Source organism: Dermacentor variabilis, chromosome 10 (genome assembly GCF_050947875.1).
Source record: "Dermacentor variabilis isolate Ectoservices chromosome 10, ASM5094787v1, whole genome shotgun sequence".
In the NCBI taxonomy this organism is placed as follows: Eukaryota; Metazoa; Arthropoda; class Arachnida; order Ixodida; family Ixodidae; genus Dermacentor; species Dermacentor variabilis.
The window spans coordinates 62659702-62677846 of record NC_134577.1 but is presented as its reverse complement, the minus strand read 5'-3'; the positions used below and the strand labels follow the sequence as shown (position 1 = coordinate 62677846).

Genomic DNA, 18145 nt, shown 5'->3' with positions numbered 1-18145 from the left:
AGCAGCAGCCAACTTCTATTCATTTCAGAACGGGGCAGTATCCACCTATTCCGAAAAAAAAAAAAGCTTTATTTTTTTCTCGCCTAAATTGTTGACGTTATTGCTCTTTTATTTGCCTTCTCCCCTGTCTCATTTTGGAACAATACCTTGTTCTCTCTTGCTCCTTTGAAATGTTGCGCAGAAATTGCATCACTAGAGTGCTATCACGCTCCTTAATTGCTGCTCTTTTTTGTTTCATTCATTTATCTTTCAACGTCTGATCCGTTCGTGCATTTTAGCCGGCGACGCTCGATTCTTTGCCTACCCCTTTTAGTGGGTATGCACCGCGGTTTCCGATCATCACCATCAAGAAGACGAGTCTCCCACCCCTTCGGCCCCATTTGCGACACTCCTTTCTAGCGTCGTTTGAGCCACAAGTTCTCTTGGTCCTCCCAAGAATCAAGGTAACACTTTGTGCTTCATTATATATAATAAGGGGGTGATTAGTCTTCCAAACCATTCTAGCGTTTCTATACTAGTGCGTGCATAAATGTTGGAACGGTATGGGGGGCCCGCCACCTCCATGCAGTACCTTTGGGTACAAGAAAGCTTATCACACCACGAAGGACAGGAATCAGCATCAATGCTATGCTTCGTTTTCTTCTCATTTTATTTTACATTTGCGCAGTAGACTTTATATGCGTTGACCAGGCCTCACGGCGTCCTTGTAATGATCAAATGACATGTGCGTGTTGGAGATTAAAGATGTTAACAACCATGCACAAAGTGCGTGTCCACTGAGGAGCTTACTGATGACTGGAGTTTTGTTAAATGTTAATCACCTTTTTGTTGTTACAACTTGTTACCAATCGGCTACAAGAATATGCGGGGCCTCTCAATAATCCTTGCGATTGCGTCTTGCGCTTATATTTTGTGATGATTCACAGTGATGGAAGTATAATACAATATGTCACCGTTGATTCGCGGTCACCCGCGTTGACGTCATGCAATAATAATAATATTTGGGGTTCTACGTGCCAAAACCACTTTCTGATTATGAGGCACGCCGTAGTGGAGGACTCCGGAAATTTTGACCACCTGGGGTTCTTTAACGTGCACCTAAATCTAAGCACACGGGTGTTTTCGCATTTCGCCCCCATCGAAATGCGGCCGCCGTGGCCGGGATTCGATCCCGCGACCGCGTGCTCAGCAGCCCAACACCATAGCCACTGAGCAACCACGGCGGGTACGTCATGCAATGTTATATAAAAGAACTCGATAGCTGGTCTTGATGTCACTAGATAAACTTACTTTTCTTTCTTTTGTTGACTTAAGCTGGACTCCTCGCTCAATGTTATCTGGTTTCATTCCCTGGGGAAAAGATCTAAAGAACTGTCAAATAAATTTTGCGAACATATAAAATTTCCTTTGCTACACCGATTTCGTTTTGAAATTTCACCCAAAGTTGGCTTGGCACCTGTGTGGAAACCTGTGACACAAAGGAGCGTCTGCTGGCCCTCATACTGCTTATGTCCGTGGCCTGCACACTATGACAAAAAAAAAAGACAGAAAAATGAAGGCGCCGTGGCACGACGCTAGCCTCCGACACCCCCTTCTTCATGTGCCTGTCTTCTAAACTTCCCCGTGTCATTCCAGTCGCTGAAGCACACGAGAAGAAAAGTTACATCCCACCTCGACACCTTTGCCTTCATCGCCAAGGACATTCATTACTTACGCACCGTTACAACCCGCTACTTCTTAGGAAGGAACTGAGTTGCTTCTAGAAACCAGGTTTTACAAATGAATTACTTGGTTAGAGACCTTAACAATGCTCTAACTTATTAGCCCAACGGAAGAAATGTTTCTATCAGAATTTTTAGCTTCAAAGAGATGATGTCAGATCCGGCCTACGCGCAAGCCTCCTCATCGTCGTATTCGTCGCTCTGCCAAACCTCGAGTTCATCCATATATCGATCACTCTGCAACAATATTGTCTTCATAATTTTTTTAATATTCTTGGAAATTTCGAAATATTATCATCAGCAGCAGCCTATCTTATATCCACTGCAGGACGAAGGCCTCTCCCTGCAATTTCCAATTACCCCTGTCCTGAGCAAACCGATTCAACTAGCGCCTATGAATTTCTTAATTTCATCACCCCACCTAGTTTTCTGACGTCCTCGACCGACTGCACTTCCCTTCTCTTGAAGCCCATTCTGTAACTCTAATGGTCCACCGGTTATCTGTCCGACGCATTACGTGGCCTGCCCAAATCCATTTTTTTTATCTTAATGTCAACAAGAATGTGGGCTATCCTCGTTTGCTCTCTGATCCACACCGCTCTCTTCCTCTGTCTTATCGTTACGCCTAATATTATTCGTTCCATCACTTTTTATGCGGTCCTTACCTTGTTCACGAACTTTTTTGTCAGTCTGCAAGTTCCTGCCCCATATGTTAGCACCTGTACGATGCGCTGATTGGACAGTTGGACAGACCTTTCTTTTCAATGATAATGGTAAGCTTCCAGTCAGGATCTGATAATGGCGTGGGCGCACCAAGCCCATTTTCATTCTTCCGTAAAGTTCCTTCTCGTGATCGGGGTCCACTGTGAGTAACTGACCTCGGTAAACGTACTTCTTCACAGACTCTAGAGGCTGACTGGCGATCCTTAACTATCGGTCCCTTGCCAGGCTGTTGATCATTATCTTTCTTTTCTGCATATTAATCTTCAAACCCACAAAGACAAAGCGTACTAAATAACGCCACAAGAACGTCTCGAGACACGCACGAAGATGCCAAGCATTCCCTCGGTATCTCAACAACCGCATCACCACAGTTCCATCTAGTCATATGCTTGGCGTACTGTGTGGACGGTGTCAAGTGCGAGCTTGGCAGTGCCTAAGAAGTAGAACGGCGATAAAGCTTTAGAGGACGCCTCGATTCTAGGCCCCCTGGCGGCAGCCTCGCTTCGACATCCGCATGCTGACTACCGCAGCTGCGGATTCGCAGCAGTATGTGGCACCCAGGCAACCTATGGCACCCAAATGAGAATCATGAAGTGCCTCTCTTAATGCAGGGAGCCCGACTGTTGAGCAGTAACGTGATCGCCTTGTGGTTGCCTTCCGTGAGTGCAAGACTACCAGCAGACGTCGCCTCGCGTTGGTGCAAGAGACCAACCGCATTTAATGCGCCGCAGCTGTAGCAGTTGTCGTGTGTACTGTCAATTTTCGCCATGCCCTCTTCGAATTTATTTCGGCTAATCAAAAGTTATTGCATTTGCTTAGATTCACTTCCACCAGGAGAACTAATAATGACAAGTATGTACTTCTACACAAAAGGAATGCAGTGTGCACTAATCGTGCAGACGGCTTGCGGACAAAGCCTGAAGAAGCGTTGCGGCCATCTTGAACATTGGCACGCTTGATTCAGCCACCTGAGACACACGAACGTAGTTCCAAGCAGCGTTGGCTGTCAGAGCAAAAGCCAAATGACAGGAAGCAACTCCCCCGTTTGCGTGCTTATGTATAGGCAAGCGCTGAGAAAAAATAGGCTGCTACTTTTTGGGCAAAATGACGTAGTGTTCTGAGCAGACGTGCAGCAGCTGTGCACAAGTGATCTAACCAGGGCAGATATAATGAATCTGCACTTTAGCTTCATTTTTTGGATGCATTTCAGCTCGAATATATACTGTTCTCTTCTTTTTCTACTCATTTTTCATATATATTAATGCTTAACTTTTCCTCTGTTTCATGGCACCTTGTGTGGTCTTTAGAAAGATGTGCTTTAGAAAGACCAGCATGCTGTGGTAGTTGCAGCAGTCGCATTCGTACGGGCGAGCAAAGTCATGTTGCAAAAGATTGTCTCACCTGGCATTGATCGATTCGTGGATAGCGGCCATGGTTATCGCTGCCTCATTGCTCCGTCTGCGTTTTTCGTCTCGCAGCTCACTCTTACCTGGCGCACGGACGAGGCCATGGAATCAACAGGAAAATTGTCGGAAGCGCCTATGATACGCTCGGGAATGACGAGATCCAGCATGGGGTCGGGCATATCCAGGATCGGTGTTCAGCAGCCACTGTTAAGTATTACGAACGGGATACCCGTTATGATGACACACGTTAACCCTACGCTATTGTGCTCGTACCTAATTTGAACGACTTGTTTGATCAAATATTCAGCGCGTAACTGCTGCCGCTTGCGCAGTCCATGTCTCTAATCGAACGTTTCTCGAAATTCGCTTTAAGCATGTATTCGAGCATGTCTCAAGTAAACTAACATAGACGTACGTGCAGTTAAAAAGGAGCAAGACACCACGTCTCGGTATACGGGTAGAACCGCGGTTATGCCCTTGAAGAAACAAGAATTGGCGAAAAGTGCGGAACGGCAAATTTTTAGAGATTACGAACAGCTAACTGGCGCAACAAGAGCGGATATTGTACAGTTTTCCAAACTGCGCCTCGCAATGCAGCTTAGATGGACGCAGTTAGCGCGCATTATGCATATCTTGCGCTAAGTTGTTATAGTTGTCTACGCGTGACTTTTCTGTGGACCTGTTAAATAAAAGCTGCTCCGCGTCCTATTGCATCTTGCATAGAACGTCAGTTCTATCCGCATTAAAACGCATGGCAGATGAACTTGTGGTTCTCTAACCCTTTACCGTATACACATGTACCTAAGCACGCGAGCCCCCCCCCCCTTTTTTTTTCTTTACGTTTTGTCGAACATTACAATAAGACTGCCGCGTGGGTTGTGGGGAGTGAGGTATCGAACCCGCAACGTCGTTCTCTGCAGCAGAATACCACTGCCGTTGAGCGACCGGTTAAAGCTTTACATCGATGACAAATTCCTTTGTCGGAATGCTACCCCAGCGCTGACGCTTTCCTTGTTCACCCGCTCTGTTAACTTTTAGTTAAGCCTTTATCTTTCTGTGATGCGTTTGTCTTGTCTGAAGGTGCGCACGCCATCTTACACGTGGCGTAGCAAGCGATACTTCTGGACCATATCCCACCTTTCACTAACATAATCTTTCAGGGAGCGGTTAATCTGAACCGAAATTTCATTCATCCAGTTGCATCGATCAGTGCATGTGGTAGAGTAGGGTGGGGGCATCCGCGGATCTGCGAATGTATTCGTTGAGCTAGTTTTTTTTTTTTTCTTGCCCGAACATTTGATTCATTGAATGTTGAGTTTTCGTTGCAGTACATCGCAATATTTTGCCACATCGCGTTGAAGTGAGCGATATTCTTTATTGATGCCGCCACTTCGTCCGGGCACGAGATGTCGCGCTTGGGCTAGCTCCAAACCTCCTCCATTTTTTTTTTTTTTTGCGACGGCAGTGAGGACAATAGCATTTGCTTTTCACATCCCTCTTGCAATGTGACGACGACGGAAGGCTTCCTAGTTGGGCGTGTGCACGTGGTATTTTTGGTGGAACGATAATGAAGTGTTGCTTTTTTTTTCTTTGTGTTGGATCAGCGAGTGAAACTCGACCGGCGCTTTCAGGTCCACCGGAAACATATTCACGCAATACTGCGTCCTGTCGCTCATCGTCTTCTCCACCATGGTCGTCGTCGGCATCGGAGTCCACATGGCGTTCCTGAAGAAGAGTGAGTGACTCGCGTTTTTCGTGTTTCACGTCAACCCACTAACTGAGCGAGTCCAGAAAGCTGGGGATGCGTGTGAAGGAAACTCGTGTTTATGCAAAGCGAAACGAATGTGCGGATTATGTCTATGTTTATTTGAAATGAAGATAAAATTAAGAAAGCGGGAAATAATACCGGACGAGTGTATGGACAACGTTGTTCAGGTGGGAATCGAACCCCCGTCTTCCGCCATCACGCGTGCAGCGATTTACTAATGAAGTGTGTGTGTGTGTGTGTGTGTGTGTGTGTGTGTGTGTGTGTGTGTGTGTGTGTGTGTGTGTGTGTGTGTGTGTGTGTGTGTGTGTGTGTGTGTGTGTGTGTGTGTGTGTGTGTGCGTGTGTGTGTGTGTGCGCGTGCGTGTGCGTGTGCGTGTGCGTGCGTGCGTGCGTGCGTGCGCGTGCGTGCGTTCGCGCATTAGACCCGATATTGATAGCCAGTGCCTCTCACGGCCATGGCGGCGATACATCCTTCTCGTTGTACCTTAGGATCAGGCTACGGCGTAATACACACTTGTGTGCTATCTCATCGCATCACGGGTGCCAAAGTCGAGCGACGCGCTCGTTATGCAATAAGCGAGAATAAGCTAAACCGAGTGCTCGATTGTTTGTTCGTTACAACTATATTTAAAGACATAGAGTGGTGCGCACGGACGCATGATGTAGGAAAATTATTAGCTACAATGTACCAAGGGCGCATAGGTTATGTAGTATTTCCCAGCTCGTTTCTGTTACTGTACACGACGGACCAAAAAGAGCTTTCGAGGCACTAGTAGGAAAGTGGAATTCCTAAGTGCTTCGGCACTTATATTAGATTTCATGGGTGTGGTGCGATGCTCCTACAGGTAAGCGTACAATGCACTGCTTCATTCTAGTGTGAATTGCGTTACCTACGACCAATAAAAGCGTTTTTTTTTCTCGCGTATTCCGTGTTTAGAACGTTTTGTTTTTTTTTTTTCGGTCATTGGTACAACTGACAAATATAGCGAATACAAAGCCGTGTAAAGTACCTTTTTCCTCGTGCTGTTAGCTTCGTTTACGTTTCTGAACAGTTCTATGGGAAAAGGAAGCACCACAGATGTGCAGAATGTCATCATCATCATCATCATCATCATCATCATCCTGGTTACGCCCACTGCAGGGCAAAGGGCTCTTCCATACTTCTCCAACTACCCCGGTCAGTGTAGAATGTAATAACATTTAAGTGACTGCGACAGTTGCCGATCCGCAGTCACAGACTTGTAAGTCGAGCACTGCGCAGCGAGCGATGGAACGAGAAATGATCGGCGTAACGTTAAGAGACAAAGAGACAATCGTACGGATTAGAGAGCGAGCTGTAGTAGCCGATGTCCAAGTTTACATTGCGTGGAAAAAACATTTCGTTGGACAGGCCGCGTAACGCGTAGGGCATATCACCACTGGTCTGTCACACTTAAAAATGAGCTCCAAGAGACAGGAAGCGCATTCCAGAACGGCTTGCACAAGAGGCATTCTTCCTGTAGTAAAAATAAAAAGGAGGCTGATGATGATGCTCATTCTTGGGATCATGTGTATAGGATTACGCCGGCAAGCCTCATCTCTTTACGAATGTTTATTAGTTACCCAGAGCACGTTTCGTAAATGCAGTCCGCTCACCGTAAGACACAGGTCGAGCGCAGTCGTTAAGCATACGGTGTAATTCTTATATTGCATTCTCTGTTTCTTTCTTTCTTTCTTCCTTCCTTCCTTTATTTTGTTCTTCCCTTCTTTCTTTCTTTCACTCTTAGAACATAAAATATACAAATGGAATATTTCGTTGTTTTTCGCACGTACAACTATGCATACGTGCAGCCACCACCAGACTAAAGCCGAGCAACGAAGTAGATGGTAGCTGGCCCATGCCGTCGTCCAATTCATCCACGCTGACGACGTTGTTGAAGGGAAGGACTTGAACAAGGAATCTGGGATTTATTTACAGTATCTACATAAGAACGTTACAGTTCATCAGTCTAGCATGACTGAAAGGGAATGCACACCAAGCAGCCGCGCCACGGCTTCGTATGAACACTCTGTCCTCCCTAGAACCCCAGGTGAGACAAAACGGCCGTTCAACTGTCGACCAATTCGGAGCGTCCAAAGTCGTCTTAGCCGACCCGCCTTTGAGGGGGAAGGTTTACACGCTCATTTCCACACAGGTTTCACTAACCACACCGAGGTGAGAGGGTTCTCGCAGACAGAGGTCTTGACCCGAGCAGGCGCCTCTTTGATCCCAGAGCTGACCCTACAGACAGTGGCCGCCGCGTCTCTCCATTGACTGACCACTTCTGGTACCCGCGAGACCGCACCGCAAAATACTTTCTTCCAGGAGTTCCACCGCTTCAAACAAACCGTGACGGTGACGGCGAATCCACTAACAATATTTGGTCCGCCGACTGCGTGTAGACATCCCGGCGCCGTTCGTTTGGGGGCGCGGCGTATTGTGGTGCTTGCAAAGCGAGTCGTCGCAGCATACATGGTGGCCCCGATGGGCTGTTGACTCGACGCATAGTTGTTTTCCCAAGGATAGTCATCCCAAAAGGCCTGGCAGGTTTCGACGGTCGCTTCTCCTCTAGTTCGCCAGCCCCCGCAGGCCGTTCGCAACAACATGTTTTACGGCGCAAATTATAATGGAAGGCGGCCACTGAGGCCAGGAACGTGCCTCAAGAGAAAACTTTACATCGCGACCAACTCCGCGAACAACTCACGGAACAACTCAGTTCGACGCTGGTGGTCCAGAAGCTGTAGGCGAGTGGGACCGAGGCGGAGCGTTAGAAAACTAGAGCTCACGCCGCCTCTTAGGCCTTCTGCTTTCCGCGGAAGGCACCGTGAACCGCTACCAGAGTTGTAACGACTCGCGTGCAATTAATTACTCGTGTTCAATTACGTCTGTTGGAAATGTTGCACTTTAACGATTACTCGGTTTCCTTTTAAATGCTCACTGTAATTCAGGTAATCTTTGCCCAATAACCCATTACATGTTACCCGTTACATTTTTGGCGAAACAAACTATAACAGGCGACACAGCTTTGAGCATGGAAATTTGGCGAGAACGCTAGTGTCCTAAGGGATGAAAACATGTGCACTTGTTACCTGCTTTCCACAAGAAGCGTCCTGCGGCTACGCCTCGATCACCTGAACGTGGTAGGCTTGCCGATTTCCACAACCCTCTTGGAAGCCCGACTTCCGAGCTTTTCTCTTGTAAAGTTCTTTCTCTCTCTCTCTCCCTCTTGAAAGCGATTTTAGGCGGCTAAGGTACCTCCACTTAACATGATTTTGCAACTATACCAATTCTGAGATATTCTAAGTCAAAATTACAGTAAAAATGCACTGTTTCTCCAGTTACTTCAACAAAACGGCTTGTTATGCATCGAAGCTCAAAAGTTACTGCGGACCCATATCTCGAACTTGGTGTCATCCAAAGTATTCCTTTAAAGTGACTATGATTTTTGAAGTCAGCTGCTGCAATTCACAAATTGCATAATGTGCCGTAAAGCAATTAGTTAAAAAGTTAACTGGCAGAAGGTTATTAGCGAAATAAATATTCATATTGATTTTTTTAGCAAAATATGTCCCCGCTTCAGAGTATTCTATCAGAAGAAGCAGAGTTTTGCTACACATGCCACAAGACGTTCTTTTAATTTTGTTACCAATAAAAAAGAACCTCGCAAGCACCTATTCTTGGGACTGTAACACACGCACTGTATTTCAGGGCTGAGTAATATGCAGCTTCATGTTTACGAGTTCAACGGAAGCGGAAGCTCATTTCAGCGGTTGCTGGCGATCAGCGAACGCAAGAGCGAAGCCGCCAAGAGAATTGCGCGCCGGCCGTGCTCACTTTGTCGAACATGGAAATAGCCATGTTCGGCAACGCTATTTCTTAGCGTACGTACACATGCGTGCGTTAGGCTCGCCAAATAAACGCTAACCTAATCTACGTAAACCGAGAGGAAATAATACCCTACGGAACATGCGCAGTGAGGGCAATGCCATTTCTTTACGTATACGCACTGCTTTTACGTTTGGTTGCGAACGCTGTTCTAAAACTCTCTATTTGTATCACAATAGTACGTGCTGTCACTATCGAGCGGAAGCTGCTTTTGAGATTGAATGTTACAGACTATGCTCGGTGACAGGCTACCAGTTCAGTGCAAGCTCTACCCGCAAAATCACAGCACACCTGCATCTCAGCTCTGACAGACTGTCTCAGCAGCTGGTGTTCGCTAATGGCTGAAATGCTGGTGCACTGATAATGTAATCGCTAGTTGTAGTTAGTCACTACAATCTCGCTGTTTATACATTTCCTTGAGTACTGATATCAGAATCTCCTATAAAACTTACAATACGTTCAGATTTCATCCTAAAGCCCACGACACAATGAACCGTGTACGACGAAATTAGCCATCTTGAACACACATAAAAAAAAGCTTCGCGTCAGGTTATTACCTCACGAAAATTCAATCAGCCTGGTAGCTGACTGAATCGCGAATGCCCCGGATGTACCTGCAAAAATTTTACCGTAGTGTCGATTCCTACAATGGGTGGGATCTGTATTATTGTTTACGTTAATTTTCTCGATGGTTACTCTTCCGCGGTAACGTTTTGCTCCTTTTATTTCATTCGGATCAAAAAGTCTTTTGATAAAATTATTTTTTGTTACGAACCCGTCTCCTCATTGCTCTGTGCGTTTTCTTGCGCAGACCCCATGGAACAACTTGAAGGTATGTGCCTAAAGTCATTCTTCAGTTCCGTCCTCTCGGCATTCGTGCCACTTTCAATAATGATGTGCAACTTTCTTTTTTCTTGGATTTTTCTTCAGAGCGCATCACGCCACAGAAATGTAAGTGTGGCAATGTTCTTTTTTTTCTTTGTGTCTGTGTGTGCTCGGTTTATTTGTTGTTCTTCTTTCTTTTCTTTTTTTAGCTCTTTTTGGTTTATTTGACGTCAGAAATCCTTATGAGCATTCCAGAATAAAAAATGGATACTTTCTTGCTCATCAAGATTCATAGTAACGTTGGAGGTCCCCGTATATAGTGGTATAACCAGCAAATATACCACCATTTCTTTTCGTTTCTTACTATTAGAACATAATAAAAAAAGACGTCTGGCAGAGAGCGCTGTTGTGCGTTTTTTTTTAGGTGTATCTTTTAAGAGACTAACTGCTCGTGTGAAAAAAACACCACATTCGGATAGCTGAATAAAATATTCACTAATTGACTTTTAAGCACTGAAATTCAGGATTATGTTCCAATTAACACGATGGAAGTCTAAAAGTCACAAGGACCCATCTGCGTTGCACAAATACTAAGATTAGCACAATCTTAGAAATGTCCGTTTCCGAAATCTGCGGACTAAGCAGCTTGGCAGGTTAGTGAAGGTATGATACATACACCAGGTCTTTTAGAAAGTGTTAACTCGAAAAGCGGTGTATCCGGCAGCCCATTTCAACCCCGTAATCTCCACACGCATTTCCACATGGCGCGAAGCTATAGAGCACATTTTTGACATCGCTGTATAGCTATGAAGAGCAAATAAGTAGCAAAATACAGGTATTGCTGCAGAATCCGTTTCGCAATGACTCTCGACGGCAATGCGTCAGCATTTAACCAATATACCGACACAACGTATCGCCACCGTCGAAGCGAGTAATGCATGAGGCGTGCGCTGCAGCGGTACTCCTCTTTCGCGCTTCCCTAACGACACTTGGCGCCATCTGGTGCCGCCGCCGCAAAGCCTGCGCGTCGCCTTCGAAACGCTTGGCGCGCCGGCGCATGCGAACGCCGAGAAACGAGTCACACGGCAACCGGACTCCCCTCATGCGCTTCCTTCCGGACACGTTGCGCCATCTAGTGGCACTACCGAGAAGTCTGCGGGTGGCCTCAGAGACTACACGCGTGGCGCCCCGGTGCCGGCGAACGCTGAGAATTGTTCCCTCGTTGGCTGCACACTCAGTGGAACACGCTCAGTGACCCAAGTTGTCGAGAGGTTCAGTGAAGAGCGGCGCACACTCTTAAGCGAAATTACAGCCTTTTTCCACACAACAATAATTGTCGTCTGTGTTGCCCGCATTTCGTTTCTTTAACGCGGCGAGCCCGGTACTACACAGTAACGAACGGCATGCGTGTTATCAGCATGACATAGCATTCCCGACAGGAAAGTAGCGGGCGCGGCGTTTTCACGAAAGGAAACGCAAGCAAAGCAGATGACGATTATTGTTGTGGGGCAGAGATACATCCCAAAGGGTGTACTTTTGCCTAAGAGTGCATACCTATAGTGGCGCAGCTCGGTGAAGCGTTGGCGTGAAAGGAGCTCACCGAAAGGCGCCACCTTTCGAGTGCGATTGTGGCGCAGCCTGCTAAAGCATCGGGTTCCTGTCTGTGAGGAACCCTTCACTCTTAGAAAGAATTTTACACCCTTTGGATCGTATCTTGACTCGCAAGAATAATCGCAATCTGTCTTGCCCGCATTTCCTTTCTTTGACGCTGCGAGCCCGGTACTTCCACGTCACTGACGGCGTGCGCGTTATCAGCTTGACATATTGACAAAAAAAGAAAAAGTAGCGAGTGCCGAGTTTTCAAGAAAGGAAGCGCAAGCGAGGCAGGTGACTACCGTTGTTGTGCGACAAGATAGCCCCAAAGGGTGTGAACTTTTTCTAAGGGTTCTTTGATTCCGCTCAGCATCGGATAAATTTAAGGCAAATTCCCAGTGGCACATACCTACAGTTACCCAAGTTTGCGTCAAAGATGTTCGTTGACGAGCGGCACGTGTGTACAGTGTTGCATACTCAGGGACCAAAGTTTGTCCCGTCGGTGGTTTCGAACCCTGTTACCTAAGGACAGCAGCCTGATTCGTTACCCGTTCGACTACGAGCTACCCAGTGACCCAGCTGGGGCGAAAACGGTTAGGTACAAGCATGCATAGAGACATGGATACACGGATGCATATGTAGATACATAGCCCCGAGAAAATGCGTGAAGTATCTTAAGAATGCTAGCGCATTAAAAGACTAAGAACTATTATTCAGTTACAATTTAATTACTGTATAGTTTAATTAATTTGTAATTTGTGCGTTAAACTACCCACAGCTGGAACTTCACTCCAGCCTATCAAATACGCAACTGCAGACTTTGCATTAGGTTTACAGCGCTTCTATCAGCATATTTAGGCATCAAACTCAGCGTAGCGTATCGGACACATTGAGCATTACGGGGCTAAAAATGGATTTCTGGGAAGTGCATGGTGCATATCTCGGTGGTAATTTCTTTAGTGACGTTGCTCTGAATTATTCGCGGTGGTTCAGAATCGTTCGTCGCCTTCAGTTGGCACTATCCACGGCATCGGATGCCTTGCCGGGAAAAGACTCTACAAAGCAAAAAAACAAACTGTGTAATTATAGTACGCGACATCCATAGCATAACCATGGGGCGATTGAATAGCACTCTGGCAACAATTTGATCCGCTGGAAGTGAGATACAGCCAACTTTTAATTTTTGAATATTTTCTCAGGCAACGAGGTTACCTTTGTGCGTAAGTATGTTATGTTTCCACTCTTTCCGCTTTTAAATTTTGCTTATCCCGCTCCCTGTGCAGCCAGTGTTGTCTGATTGGCTTTCGGTGCAATATAAAAGCAAAATCTTGAAAGTACCGCAGCCCAAATTTATCTTCGCCCTGCTCGGCATTGCACTTGGTTCTGCTTTTGGGTTTCTCGTTACGTTGTAGCAATAGAACACTCGTTGAATAAAGCCAAGCCAACTTTAACGTTATTTCCTTGAAACTAATGTTTCGTCACATGCGTATTCATTATAGTGATGTTGCAGTGAAGCGTCGTGGGAGTCGACGACGCGCCCGGTAGTATGGAAGGTATCGTTGAGGTGGGAATTTCGTAGTGACCGATGTCGCCATTCTTTCTGTTCGCATCAGCCGACAGGGAGTACCCTCCACTGCTGTGTTCCGTGAACGGCAAGGTCGAGTTGCAGTACCTGAAGCTCCTGTGCACACACTTCATCTTCCTCTCAGCCACCGTCGACACCACCAAGCTAGTGGCGCAGCCTATCGCAGGCAGTAAGCGTGTGCGTGAGTGAATGATGGACTGTAGGCGCTATGCGAGTAAGACAGGGTAGACGGGAGTAGGCGCATTTAGAGCTATACTCCCGTCCGTCCTGTCTTCCTCGCTATGTAGCTATACCGTATGTCCCAGCTGACGTTAGCCGAACAGTTCAACGAAAGAGAAAAGAGATTTAAGAAAAACGCAGCGCAAAATACAATAAGACCCACTGTGTTCAGTCATCCGACCTCTGACGACGGGACACCGTGGGTCTTAACATCGTATCTTGAACCACGTTTTCTAAATATTTTTTTTTCTCCTTAGCCAAGCTAACAGCTCGGCTAACGCTAGCTGGAACACCTTACGTTGTCGTGACCCACTAGCGTGTCCAACTTTACAGCCAGGTGCATGATCGCGTCGTGCGATCAAGTTCCTGGTAATATTCGCATCAACTAATGTCTAATGTCTCGTACCCGGCTATTTACTGTTTCGAGAAACGCTATATCGCATGTTATCAGCAATGGGCAAACAAAGAAAGTCTCAGCCTTTGAGGCTTCCTGCAACGACCTGCAGGGCCCAACGTACCAAGTAGGGGAAGTCGAACGATAGTATTTATGTATGGACCTCCTACTTTACCAACGCTTACAAAATAACTGTGCAAATGTTTTGTGAAAAACGTGGGGAAGGGCGCGTAAAATGGCGCGGCAAGTCCGTAAGGTTAGGACGCGCCAGAAGCTGGAAATTATTCCTCCATGCGTAAATTCGAGTGCTTCTTCGGGTGTCGCCCGCCAATTATGTTCAATGGCCGTGATAGCTTTACGCTTGTTTGTATCCGGCCAAACTTGCCATAAGACCTCCCCACAGAACTTTTGCCACAATGGGCACGTACGTGAACGCATAAGCAGTCATCTATTTTTTTTACCAACAAAATTGTCTTTTTTAAGACATTAGTAATGTATTTTTTTGCTATATTACCAGCCTTTTTATGAAATGCCATATATCAAACAATATCTCAAGAAATTGCCTTCGAAATGTATAAAACATGAAAAACACGCGTCATGTCATACTGTATAATATAATTTGTGAAATACAAGCTTTACTGAAACGTGCAGGAAATGCTTACGATGTTAAACAGATAACACTGAAAGAAAATAGCAGTAAAACCTTTTGACGTGTAAAAAAATGTCTCCATTTGGGTTGCCTACAGCGCAATAAAATTTAAATATTCTAGCTCGTTTACGACGTGAGCGACAGGAAAACGCTTTTTCTTTTTTTGTCTAGTGGAAGCTGCTCTTCTTTGGTAGGTTCCATAAACATTCGGCAAAACAAAGCACTCTGCTGCCCTCGCGGCAGTAAATCTTCACCATACGCTGTAGAGCCACTATAAGTAAGACCTATTATTGTGCCAACATCGCTACGAGATCTCACTCGGCTCAAGAAATGAGTCACTCTTCGACAGGCAGAAAAGTGATCTCCCCACCAGCAGCTGACGACATTACCGGGCTGGTTTTGCGGGTCTCCATCGTCCAAAACAGGCGCCCATGACCTGACGTCAACCTCAGGCTTATTGCTACTAGATGCGAACAATCATTGTAAGCCGCAACAACTGTGGTTCTTGCGAGAGCTCAGCGATCAGCTACCGGAGTGATTGATGTATTGGCCATAACCAAGGGAACGCTTCTGCACGCTTGCTAAAGATCACCTCCCGTATGGGGAAGCACATGAATATAAAAAAAGAAGGAACCACTCACAAAACTAAACTCCTTATACTGCAATGTAAGCGGAGCAGCAAATTTGTAGCGTCTCAGGAAACCTTGCAACCAGTCGCAACGCTCGCGAGTCGCTGACGACCCCTGTTCAATGACCTTGGTGAGGAAATTAACACAGTGCAAACAGGGAGACACGAACTGGAACGAACGAAGCAACAATACATGTGCTGTAGTCCACCATCGCGTCAATTTTGGCCTGTTGGTATGCCGTATTAAATGTTTTACTGTGCTGTGTGCTGGGTCTGTTGATTCTTTCATCCTAATCTGTGTGTGTTTGCGCGTTGTACAATGCTCAGCGATTCCAATGCAATAATCAGCCCGCAGGGCGTCCGACGCTTTATTTGTACCGCCAGTGGTTGCTGCAGACACCGAGCTGGTGCGATGTGGTTATTGGTGAAAGCGAGGGGTCATTGTGGCGTATTATGACTGCATTCGGTTCGCCGGCGATCAGCCAGCGCTCTATGGTGGCTGTTATGCGAGCCAATTATCGCGTTTAAATCGCTCAGCACGACGGTAACTGCCCCTTCGATGGGCCCCTAGCTGCCACCCAATTTTTCTTCCCAATATAACTGTAGTAGTTCTTGGACTGCTGAACGTTTAGGACTGTCACTAAGCGTAACGAGTGAACTTTGTCTTTAGGTGAGGAGGCCTTCGCAGAGTTCAAGAAGATGAAGAGAGAGTTTGGAAACATCACTAAGCTCGTGTCCTTCCCGGTACACGAGATCGACGCTATCGACATGGCGGACATCGACAAGGCGTTCGCGTCGATCCGTGGCGGTTTTCTGGACGGCATCGACATTCGCTACATACAGGGCACGGAACGGTCGATCCACAAACTCAAGGTATGCCAGTCGGGGTCGCCAGTTCCACGTAATAAAGGATATCGCGTAGGCTACGTTTGTGTATCACGCTGTGTCCTTCGATGTCGTGGCCACCCGCCGTGGTTGCTCAGTGGCTGTGGCGTTGGGCTGTTGAGCACGAGGTCGCGGGATCGAATCGCGGCCACGGCGGCCGCATTTCGATGCGGGCGAGATGCGAAAACACGCGTGTACTTAGATTTAGGTGCACGCCAAAGAACCCCGAGTGGTCGAAATTTCCGGAGCCCTCCACTACGGTGGTCCTCATAATCATAAAGTGTTCTTGGCACGTAAAACCCCATAATATAAATAAAAAGATATGTCGCGGCCGCACTGCCTCATGTCGAAGGGCGCGCTCATGCACTTGTTCTCATAGCTGCCATCAGGTGGCGCGAGGAGTTGAAAGTCCGCCTCTTGCTTTGATTTTTTTTACCCTAACTACTCCAAGCACGAGAAATGCCGGGAGTTGACTGACGCCATATCGACGTGCGTTCTTATTTATCCCTTTTTCTGGGCTCTGTACTTCACTCGCTAACAAAGTTATCGCTCAGCGCAAAGCGCGCCTGCATGATTTGGAATGTACTTGAACGTTATCGTTGTTTCTGCCTGTTGTGTATGTTCTCGCCGATGCTTGCGTAATCAGATTGTATGCGCGGCGCGAATAGAGTTGTGTTTTCTGGAAGGTATGCGAGCACCAGCGATTACGCTGGACCCTTTGTAATTATGGGGTTTTACGTGCCAAAACCACTTTCTGATTATGAGGCACGCCGTAGTGGAGGACTCCGGAAATTTCGACCACCTGGGGTTCTTTAACGTGCACCTAAATCTAAGTACACGGGTGTTTTCGCATTTCGCCCCCCTCGAAATGCGGCCGCCGTGGCCGGGATTCGATCCCGCGACCTCGTGCTCAGCAGCCCAACACCATAGCCACTGAGCAACCACGGCGGGTCTGGACCCTTTGACGAGTCGTGTATGAAAGCCGATACGCTTGCCGCGCAGATAAGATTTCGACGATCGCCGACCGTGCTCGCCGCTATCGCTGTGCTTCGAGCGCCACTCGCTTTTGTGGGCACAGGTTCGCCCAATAAGGGGCTGTTTCGTGATTCGCGGTTTTGATATGTTTTCTTCGCCGTCACTACAACGTGACGGTATGCGGTATTGTGTTAATATTCTACCCTCCCATCAGAAGAAAAGGGAGAAGTGTAGCTAGTTGGAATTTGGATGGCTTCAACGAGATTCGGATATTCAAGTACACGTCTATACCATAGCACGTGATGGAGCTGAACGTTAGAAGCGTCGCACATTAGGCTATTTGTGCTAGACTGGTGCAACAATGCGAAAGCAGAGGACAACATAACAGGCGTCGAAAATAAGCACTTGTCCTCGTAGTTGTCCTTGCCACTTGTTAGCTTGCCTTGCTTTTTGCTTTTGCGCTATTATTCTGGCAGGATGAAACAGTACGATCGGGAAAACTGTATTATCAAAAAGCATGAACAAAGCTGTTCACGTTATCTCTATATAATAGCTGCGGGTGGCGTATTGTCCTCACTAAAATTTTAGTGGCGAATATCGAAGCCTTTAGAAGGCGCTCAAAGAGCCTCTCTCTGGCATAGATCTCACTATATTGCACGGCCTTTCTTTCTTTCTTCCACCAGGAGCTGCGAAATCTGGCCGACCAGAAAAAGTACCTTATCCACGGGGTTTTCGAGAAGGTTAACATAAACGTGATGAGGTACGAAGCCATTTCTGTTCGGCAAGAAGGTATCGCTGTCCAATGAACGACCTGCCATAACAAAACACTACTATTGCAAACTTACCATCGCAAGTATCACGTCGCCACTCC

At 46.8% G+C, this 18145-nt stretch overlaps 1 protein-coding gene across 1 annotated transcript in view; it reads left to right on the top strand.

Moving 5' to 3' along the window:
* Positions 1-357: 357 nt before the first annotated feature.
* LOC142560629 (uncharacterized) overlaps positions 358-18145 on the top strand; it is a 31375-nt gene continuing 13587 nt past the window's right edge. Inside the window, exons 1-8 of the mRNA XM_075672854.1 lie at positions 358-443; positions 3923-4056; positions 5482-5585; positions 10333-10353; positions 10452-10472; positions 13553-13693; positions 16085-16287; positions 17958-18034. Of these exons, the coding sequence (XP_075528969.1) occupies positions 3953-4056; positions 5482-5585; positions 10333-10353; positions 10452-10472; positions 13553-13693; positions 16085-16287; positions 17958-18034 (671 nt within the window). The 5' untranslated portion in view covers positions 358-443; positions 3923-3952. The remainder of the gene's footprint in view (positions 444-3922; positions 4057-5481; positions 5586-10332; positions 10354-10451; positions 10473-13552; positions 13694-16084; positions 16288-17957; positions 18035-18145) is intronic.